Source organism: Budorcas taxicolor, chromosome 21 (genome assembly GCF_023091745.1).
Source record: "Budorcas taxicolor isolate Tak-1 chromosome 21, Takin1.1, whole genome shotgun sequence".
NCBI lineage: Eukaryota > Metazoa > Chordata > Mammalia > Artiodactyla > Bovidae > Budorcas > Budorcas taxicolor.
Window position 1 is genome coordinate 25,748,699 of NC_068930.1, and position 10,474 is coordinate 25,759,172.

Genomic DNA, 10,474 nt, shown 5'->3' on the forward strand with positions numbered 1-10,474 from the left:
CCTTCCTAAACCCTGACTGGCCAGGCCAAGCAACTCCGATGTCCCCTCAGGCAAACCCGGGACCAGAGCGGGGACCCGCGCCAAGCCCCCAACGCGAGTCTGGACACCTGGTCCGGTCCAGGGCTGAGGGGAGAATGACAAGGCCAAGGTCACTTGCACGCTTCTCCGCCACCTAGAGAGCTCGGGTTAGGGAAAACGAGGCTGGCGCGGCCTAGCCTGGCTCCACGCCTGGGGCACCTCCATATCCTGCAAGACCCATGCCTATGCCTCCAGGACCCAGCTCACCTGCGCGGCTCCCCAGCTCCCCTGCTGCACGTGCAGGTCGACCCACCCACCGGTGCTGGACCCCACCTAGCCAACCCTGCCCCAGTATTCTAGCTCCAGCCGAACGTGTGAAGCCACGTGACCTCCTGGGCCAAGGAAGCGCGTGCAAAAGGCACGAGGGGCCTAATCCCTCCGCCTTAAAGGAGCCGCGCCCACTGCCGTCGTGGCGGTCTCCCGAGACCCGAAGCCCAGCGCGAGGGCCTATGCCGCCTGCAGCCTCACCCCGCCCTCCCCCGCTGCCCACTGGGTACGAACGAGGCTCGCGTGGGACGTGGCGAGGCAGGTGAGCTCCCGGCGCTGATGGCTTCGGCTCTCACGTGCGACGGCTGCGGGAGAAGGAAAAGTTCCGGGCGCGGAGGCGCCCTTCCGTCCGGTCAGCTCCCGTCTGGACATACACTCGAGGCCGACGGGAGTCTGCAGCGCAGCTCGGAGGCCTCACCGGCCGCCCCCGGAGGGCCGCGGCGCCTTTAAGCCCAAAGGCCCTGAGTCACGAGGAGGCTCCCTACCCCTCCTTCGCCACACACCCCTCCACGAGGCCCCACGCCCGCAGGCACGTGACCCGCGCCCCGCCCGGGACTCGCGCGCACGGGTGGGGGCGGGGGAGGAGGGGACCGCGGTACCGGCCGAGGCTGCGCGCGGACCGTTAGCTACCGCGGCCCTGACCGCGGCCCCGCCCAGCCCCGCCCCGGCGGGCGGCCGGCAGCTCTTACCAGTGGGAACGCCATGAGGATGGCGTGGCCCTGCGGGACGGACGGACCGGCCGGCGGGCGGCTGACCGGCTCGGCGAGGGACGCGCAGACACGTGGGCACTATTTTTGCAGCGAGCCGCTCACAGCGCCGCACTCGCGGCCGCTTATAAAGCCCCGCCGAGCCGCTCCCCCACCCCCCCACGGCCGGATGCGAAGCACCTGTGTCGGCCCCGCCCGGGGCCCCGCCCCTTCCAGCAGGCCGGGCCGAGGGCTCAGCCGCCCACCCAGAGCCGGGCGCCCAGTTGGGGGCGCGCTCGGCACCCGGCACCATGCACCCCGCGCCAGGAGTCCAGGGGTCCAAGTGGAGCATGCCACTCACCTAGTGACCCTGATCACGTCCCTTATCTCTTAGGGCCTCAGTTCATCCTTTACAGAGCGCCATTTACAAGCCCCTGCGACGGAGCGGCAACGCGCTTTGTCAATAAAGTCGTCTTTACGGTGTCCATGCTCCTTTTCTGCCAAAGAACCCCTCCTTGGAGAGAGCCTGCGCGACGCGCCCCTGTCCAACCCTACTCCCGGGTTCCAGCAGGCCCCCTCACCTAGACCGGCTGCTTCGTGTGCTGGACTGGGGGTGGAGTGCGCGGGCGTCGGGGGATTCCGGAAAGTTCCAAGGACATCAGGGATCCCCTTTTGGACTGTAGTTCCCCGGGAAGCCGCTTCCGACGCTCTTTCCAGACTGCGAAAGGAAAACTTCCTGGAGAGCGGGGGAGGGACCCGGCGGAGGGTCACACTGTGGTCAGGAAGGGCGTCTTTGGGGCAGGAACGGACCCCCGGCTGAAACCCAGGGCAGGTACGGAAACGGAGGTGGCGTTCCAGGCGGAAGGGCAGGCGAAGGCTGAGAAAGAGTGCAGAACAGAGAGGCTCCTTCTGACCAGGGCAGAGGATAATGCGTGCTGATACCGCAGGAGGCCTGCCTGGGCCCAGTTGTGGACGGGCCTTTATTTTGTAGACATCTGGAAACTATTAAAAATGGTGAACAGGAGAATGATAGTATCAGATCTCTTAAGATGTTACTGCAGACTTCGTAGAGGTTTGACAGTAAAAGGGGAGAAATAAAGGACTATGGTAGGAAGAAAAGGAATGGGGCGTTTGTTGAGCCTAAGTGTTCCACGTGTATTACCTCAGCATCACCATCATACTATTTTGTAAAGCACTTACTCTGCTTAAGGTTCCTCCTGGCAGTTGGAGAGATAGGTCTGCTCCCTTCCTGGCAGGCTGATGAGGCTGGCCTGGATCTAATGGATGAGGGGAGGGAGTCAGTGTCTAGCTTTTGGTGGCAGGAGGATAAATGGGAGAAAGGGTAGAAACAGACGCTGGAGCAGGCAGTCCACAGGAGGATTCAGAGTGAGAGCTGGCCAGTCTCCATCCGTAGAATGTCCCCTGCAGGAGCTCCCGTGGGTTGCTGAGGTTCTGGGCAGAGAGGTGATGGCGGCAGGGGAGGGCAAGAGGGGACCCTGGCACCCCCTAGCCATAAACTGCTCCACTCTCTCTTCCCCTTCAGAGGGGCTGCTTGAGCGTTTCCCACTCCCTCCTGAAGATGCCCCATCTCAGCTGTCCAGGAATTCCCTGCCTCCTGGTTTAGTTTCCCTGGAACCCTCCCACACCAGCCCTATCTGGAACTCTCCCTTCTCTACGAGCAACCCACCCACAAATCCCACCCTGGCCCACAAACAGCGTAGAGCAACGCATCCGAGGTGATGCATCTTGCTTGTCCTCTCAGGGAGTGCCACACCTAGATACCTACAGCACAGGAGCCGACTGGGGGTGTGTGGCAGCACCAGGAAGGCCCCAGTTACATCTAAAGAGGATTAGCTGATGGATGCTGTGCAGGAATGACATCTCAGCCCAGCCAGATCTTTCAAGACAAGCTGGAAAAGCAGTTTTTGTGTTTTGGTTTTTGTTTTTTTTTTATGTGCAATCTTCCTAATTTTAAATTTGGTCATTAATTCAAAGAATCAAGCCCAGCCTGTCCAGGGGCCTTATGCAGCTCATGCTTTCTCTTCCCTGACCCAAAGCTGAGCAAGAGAAGAACCGGAAACTGGACTAGTGCCCAAGGCAACGTACCTGGGAGCTCTTTCGTATTTTAAAACTCCCAGCTGTAAGAAAAGGAAGGCATCTTTCAGGTGTCTTGGAACAGAAATTTCTGCTGCATAAAATCCCTCTTCTTAAAACTTTCTGTTGCAGTAAAATGAGAATATAGTTGACCTTGTGCTTGACTGAGTACGTGACCTGTGCTTGGCACAGTTCCAAGTGTTTCACCCACGTTAGCCCATTTAACCGATTTGCAGACAAGGAAACTGAAGCTCAGAGAAGTAACTAGCTCAAGGACTCCCAGTTAGAAGTAGAAAAGTGAGGACTCAAACCCAGGCAGTCTTCTGGCTTCAGAGCCTAAAGCTTTAACCAGATAAGAACAAAATGTCCAGCACCCTTACATGTGTGCTACCTTCTGACTGACCCCGAAGCTCAGTGGCGGCCCTGAAGGAGGGGTGGGTGTATGCACTTACAGTCATGCACTTGGTGAGTCCTGGCTGCTGCCCTGACTTGGCCAGGCTTGCAGGTTATACAGGAAGAACAGTACCCCTGACTAGATGCCTGCAGTACACAGGGTCGGGTGCAGAAAGAGGCAGAGGTGGAGGTATTACACGACTTGGTCAAGTCCCCGCAGCTGGTCGCTGAAGTAGCAGGAACAAACGGGCGGCATTATCCATTCTCCTAGTCAACAAATAGCCTTGGAGCCCAGCTATGCCTGGCACCGTCTCTGCAGTCAAGCCCCAGATTTATAACACAGGTTTTGAGTGTAACTGTAATTGGCTGGACTAAGTTTTAAATACATGCACCAGGAGGGAACCTGTATTCTTTTATATGCTCAGGTGTTCGGTGCCTCCACAGCAGGCAGAGAGCTAAAAGAAGAGACTGCAGGGAGAAAATAACTTTCCTGGCTGGAGAAGATCAGAAGGGAGATTCCTTTAGGAATTCAAGACCACAAGGTAAAGTAAGCATATAGTGTCTACTCAGCTTTTGCCAAGCTCTAGGCAAAAGAAACCACTTTGTTTTTTTGAGTTTTTTTTCGCGCCCTTTTAAGTGGAATAAAAGAAACTAGATCAGCCCCAGCTTTCATCATACACAAATGGAAATTTTAATTGGGCTAAAAATGAAAAGTATACAGCATTACCTGGAAATTTGTTGTTGTTTGGTCGCCAGGAAATTTTTTTAGAAAACAATATTAGGAAAATATTTTTATTACACTGGAGTACAGACAAAATTTGTGAATGTGGAACAAGCACAGGGTATAAAGGAAAATTGATAACTTTGACCACATTGGAATTAAAACCTTTGGGTTACCAAGTTTAAAACTTGAAAAGTCATACACTGGAGAAAGGTATTCGCAATATATGATCTACAAAGGACTAGTTTCCAAAATATGTAGGAACTTCTACAGTGAGGCAAATAGACAAAAGATGAGAATGGGCCATTAACAGGAGTGGAAGCGCAAATGTCTGACAAACCTATCTCAAGATGCCACACTCACCCACAATCAAGGAAATGCAAATGAACACAGAAGGATACCATTCCACACTCCCCAGACAGATGCAATGAAAAGGCTCACTCTCCCAGCGGCAAACTCACTGCCAGTCGGGCTGTAAACTGGTTCAGCCACTTTGGTTGTGGGTTTTATTTTCTACATTTTTCAAATCGAGGGCTAACCCACATACAGAGTGCACAGAGTACACAGTCTTTGGTATCCAGTTTGATGTTTTTTTCCTACATATACACCCAGGTAACCACTACCCACACCAAGGCATGGACTCCTTCCAGAACCCCACAGGGTTCCATCATGCCCCTTTCCACGTCATCCCCATCTCCTTGAGATAACTAATCCTCTAGTCACTTTTCTCACAGATTCATTCTGCCTGTTTTAGGACTTCATTTAAACTGTTAGCTCCTTTCATTCAACAAGATTCATCCATGTTGATGCAGGTAGCAGTAGCTAAGTCCCTTTTATTCCTAAGTGGTATTCCATTGTATTGATATACCATATTTGCTTCTCCATTCTCCTGGTGATTGGCAATGTGAATTGGACTATGATGAAGGAGGATACCATGAATAGTCTTGATGTGAAGTACAGCTGCCCTGGAAAGCAATTTGGCAATGTTAAGTTGCACATGTGTTGCGCTACCACCAGGAATCCCACTCCTGGGGTAACGTGTTAAGAGAAACTTGCCCACATGTTAAAGAGGCAGGAGTTGAGGTTAAAAATTCCGATAGGTGTTATTCAAAGTTGCAAAAATAAATACCTTACATACCTATCGACAGGAGAATGAATTGATAAATTGTGGTCTAGTCATAGGAAATGGCAACCCACTCCAGTACTCAACTTGGAAAGTTCCATGGACAGAGGAGCCTGGCGGGCTACACTCCATGGGGTCACAAAGAATCAGATGTCACTCCACAGCTGAGCATGCACACACATACACAATGGAATACTGTATATAAGTAAAAGTAAACAAAATAAAGCTAATCGTATCAACTTGGATGACTCAGACACAACATTGAATGAAAAAAAGCAGAATGTAGAAGAATACATACTCTATGATGCCGTTTATATAAAATTTCTGAACAGGCAGTACATTACAATCACAAAGTACAATATATTGTTTAGGAATACATCTGTATGTAGTGAAAGCACCCCAAAATGCATGGCCTTGATATAATAACATTCAGAATAGTGATTTATTCCAGGTGGGGAGGGAAGCACTTGTGAGACGAGGTCCAGTGGGTATCTGCTGAATTGATGAGTGCTTTAGTTCTTAAACTGGGTAAGCAGACACAGGTGGTTATTTTACTCTTTAAACTTGAAATATAATTGCTTAAGAAGATACAGGGATGGGGACAGTTCAGGGCAGAGGTGTGCTGGTAAGTGTTGACAGTTGACCACAGGGAGGGGAGTGACTTGCAGTATTCACCAATTTCTGTGGCATAAAGACCATGTGTGCATGTAAGTCACTTCAGTCATGTCCGACTCTTTGCAACCACCATGAACTGCCTGCCAGGCTCCTCTGTCCAAAGGATTCTCTAGGCCAGAATACCACAGTGGGTTGTCACACCCTTCTCTAGAGTATCTTCCCAACCCAGGGACTGAACCTGTGTCTCATTATGTCTCCTGCATTGGCAAGTGGGTTCTCTACCACTATCCCCACCTGGATAGTGGCTGATTTCAAACTGCCAGTGTGATACCAGCGGATGCTCCCAAGCCAGCCTCAGCACACCACTGACACTGAACGTGGTAGAAATTTGCTCCAAAGGCCAGAGCTGGGAGCCCAGGCTTGCTCTGAGGACATTTCCAAAACCCTAGGACCTGGGTCGAGGGCTGGATTGTATTCATGTACGCTGTAAAGTTACCCAGAAGTGAGGCTGGTTAGAACAACAACAAATACTCATTCTCACACAATTTCTGAGAGTCAGGAATCCAGGACCGACTTAGCTGGGTGTTTCTGGCTCAGGCTGTCTCCTGAGGTTGCAGTCAAGCTCTCAGCCAGAACTGCAGTCATTTGAAGCTTTGCCTGGAGCCGGATCTGTCTCCCAACTCCACCCACCTCAGACTCACTCGGTTCCTCCTTACAGGGACTGCTCCAGGGGGCTGCTAAGATGGAGGTGAGGGGAGTGTCATAAGCTCATCTCCAAAATAACAGACTCTCGCTTCTACAGTTACACACACCAACTGTGATGAGATGCAGGAGGGGATGACTCCAGGGGGCAAATGCCAGGAAGCAGAGATCACCAGAGGTTGGCTCACTCGTTGGTCACAGTGGAAAGAGAGCGCTGCTTGTCCTGAGATGCTTGTAAAGGGGTAAGGGGATGCCTAGGGTCTCAACGAAAGGAGAGACGGGAACCTGAGGGGCCCTCGCCTTCATTTTATGGCTGAGGAGACCGAGGTTGAGGGGTTTCCTGGAGTGCAGGGGTTCCGTCTGGCCTTGGTCCGAGTGAGAAGGACCGTGCCTCACCGTCTCCCTGCCTGCCCTCTGCAGGTGCAAATGCTGGGGTCCTGGCACATCGAGACCTCCATCAAGGTCACCTTGCCCACGAGGTCCTCCGTCCTCAGAACTGTTTCCTTACATTCTCCCTCAGCCAAAACAAGACAACCTCCACTTATTTCCACACACCTCATCCCCCGCCACAGGGACCCCAGAGAGCGGCATATGGTGCCGTGTTGGCATTACCGGACACAAGTCTGTGCTGGCCTTCTGGGATCCCACTGCCATTTGCAGACGGGGGTAGAATCGTTTCAGAGCTCTGTGATTGATCTCTGACTGAAATATCAACGCTGCTATCTGTTTCTTGATCTGAATACTAATTACACGGGTTATTCAGTCCACGAATAAAGTTTGTTTGTTTTTTTAACATAGTCCCAAAGACAGGGACACGTGTCTGGGAAGATCCCAGACAGAAGCATTTTGCTGAGCTGTTAGCAACCTTTATTCTCCAGGTACCACTGGGAAGTACCACTCAGGTGGACTCATGGGCAGATCTGAAAAGGGACTAAAGTTAGGGAGTCCTTGGCAGCAGATAAGAAGTGACATTCAGGGTGAAGGTGCCATTCAGGTAAGTAACCCCCAGCATTGCTCACCTTCCTCCACACCGTGCTGAGGCCCAGAGACCCCCAAGCATCCTCGGTAGTCATGGGGCCATCAGGGTGGGGTTCCCAGTGGTCAGAATTAACAATTGCAGGCCCCAAGTGCTCTTTCTTAGTAGACAGGTTCGTGGGATGTGGGGAGGGGAGAGACAATGGGGTAGAGGAAACAGGTTCAAGCCAGCACCATCAGGTAGAAGATCCAGGAAGGTGCACATTTCAAACCCCTGTCCTGAGCCCCACCCTTCCAGGCACTGACTCATCATCCTTCTCTTGGCCCTGGGAGACAACACTGAGCGGGCCATGGAAGAAGGAAGACCAGCTCATCTCCTTGAGGACGCCGGCCCGTGCACACCCTCCCCCAGCAGCTCTCCTGGCCCACGCCTGAGCTGGGGCTCTCCCAGTCCAGCAGGCTCTGCAGCCAGTTGCAGGCTGGTGGCGTGAGACAGGACCTACTGAGCAGGCCCTCCATGATTCACACCCCAGTCCTGCTTGGCTATCAGCCCACAACCTCTTTGCCACCACAGTGCCAAGCACTTGTGGGCTGCTCAGATGCTTGGCAAGGAAGGAGGTACCTGAGGCGGGCCTTTCCCAACCCCCACCCTGCTTCATGTGTAGCCACAGTAGAAATGGGAGTGACGGAGAGGGACCTGAATGTGGCTGGGGAGGTGGGGAAGAAACTGATGGTCAGGGGGACTTCGCTGGTGGTCCAGTGGTAAAGAATCTGCCTTGCAATGCAGGGGACACGGGTTTGATTCCTGGTCAGGGAACCAACACTCCAACATGCCACGGAGCAACTAAACCCCTGTGTGTACCACAACTAGAGAAGCCAAGTGGCACCTAGTGAGCCTGCGTGTGGCAACAGGAGATCCCATGTGCCACAACTAAGACCCGACTCAGCCAAATAAGTATTTCAAAAAAGAAGCTAGTAGTGAGGACCCTGGCTGTCCAAGAGCCAGGCCTTGGGGGCGGGGGGTGGGTCAGAAGTCTCCTTGGCCCAGTAAAGCCAGGGGAAATCCTGGCACAGTGAGTTACAGACCCAACATCCCCTCCCTTTGATCTGAAGACTCTGCCAAAGAGGTGACTCTCAAGATGCCCAGGAAAAGGTGCTGAATTAGCCTAGGGGCTGGGGCGGGGTAAGTTCAGACCTGGGCACAACTAGCACCGCCCGCTTCACTCTTCCTTAGGGTCCCTAGATGGATCTGTCCCCCAGACATCGTGGCTAGCCAGCTACAGCCACCTGGCCAGGAACCGCACCCATTCCTTGTACCCATTTGCCAGGACACTGCTTCGAAGCCATCCTGGACTGGGTTCCCATTCTCAACCCCTCATGGCATTCATTGTCCTGTCAAGGCCTGTGGTCTCGACCACATTCAGACCTTCTGGTCCTCACTAATGCACTACCCGACCCTCACCAGGGGCACCTTCTGCCTCAGTGCCACTCCCTAGGCTTCTTTCTGTCCATTTCCGCCCCCACCCCAGTCCTCCCTGAGCTCCAATAGAGCCCTTCCTAGGTTTCTCTGTCGTCCTGGGCCCAGCTCTCTGGCTGCCCCTCACTGCTGTCACGGGATATGTGAGACCCAGGAAGCCTGTGGCCACAGTGGCAGACTTGAATCAGTGACATGATCCAGGACATGACAGTGATTGGAAAGAAGAATATGCTGGGGAGAAGGGCTCCCCTTCTAGGTCCTGTATGTCTGATCTGTGTCCGCCAGGGAGGCTCATCCCTGCCGACACTCACTCAGGAATGCCCACATGGCAGGGCCATGGGAGGTTCAGCCGTTGACCTAGGGTTTTTAGAAGACACAGGTTGGGCTGAGGGCAGGGCAGCGCAACACGCTTCCCCTCTGACCGACATTTGCTCCCTGCAGAGCATCCCCTAGAACAGAATGGGGCCCTTTTGCTTTCCTTGAGGGGTTGAAGACTGCTGCTTCTGCCCACTTCCTCGGTGCCAGCCTTCCCAGCGGGGCTCCTCCTCCTCACCAGCTGCAGACCCAGACTCTCCCTGCTCACACCCAGCTCTCCTGCCTCTCCTGAGGCCATCTCACACTCGAGAACCATCTTCTCAGGAAGGGTTGCTGCTGCTAACCCCACAGACTGGGACTTGCTCCAGAGGAACCAGCACAGGGCTATGACTGAGGTTCCTGGGCTCTGGGCTCTCACTTAGGGGCTGGAGACCCAGGTTCCCTTTCCACAAGGTTCTGGGAACCTGGGCTGTGGGCTCCGTAGGGGATGGCAGAGGACATGCCTCCTGTGCTTCTGGTTCCTACAGAACCCACTCGGGGGCCTGCACTGCAAAGTCCAGGTTGGTAAGGAATTCTCAGACGGTCCTTGTTCTGATTTCTTAGAAAATTGCCCCCACATTCTTTCTCCTGTTGCAAGCAGTGCTGATTTAGAGACACAGCAAGAACCAGTCCACCATTTGAGTGACCCCTGAATGGTGGATCAGTCCCCTCTCAGAACCTGCAGTGACAAAAACAGTGATCTCAGGGGGACTCTGGGGCCCCCAAGGCTCTCACACAGGTAGCAGCCCCAGCTGCCCCTCTGGTGCCACAGAGCCCAGCAAGTCCCAGGAGGCAGGGGCAGGGCTGACACCACCTTTGCTCTTCCCTGAGAAGAGGGCCACACCAGCTCCACCCTGTCTGTCCCTAAACAGACCTGCTCAGGGCCTCTTCCCTGACAGGGCTGGGGATGGGGTGGTCAAAGGACTGAAGTCTTGGTTATGGAGGGTCAGGGCTGAGGTCCTACATCTCCAACCGTCACCGGAATGTTT

At 53.8% G+C, this 10,474-nt stretch overlaps 1 protein-coding gene across 1 annotated transcript in view; it reads right to left on the reverse strand.

Moving 5' to 3' along the window:
• CPEB1 (cytoplasmic polyadenylation element binding protein 1) overlaps positions 1-717 on the reverse strand; it is a 110,599-nt gene extending 109,882 nt beyond the window's left edge. Inside the window, exon 1 of the mRNA XM_052659742.1 lies at positions 580-717. Within this exon, the coding sequence (XP_052515702.1) occupies positions 580-717 (138 nt within the window). The remainder of the gene's footprint in view (positions 1-579) is intronic.
• Positions 718-10,474: the final 9,757 nt, after the last annotated feature.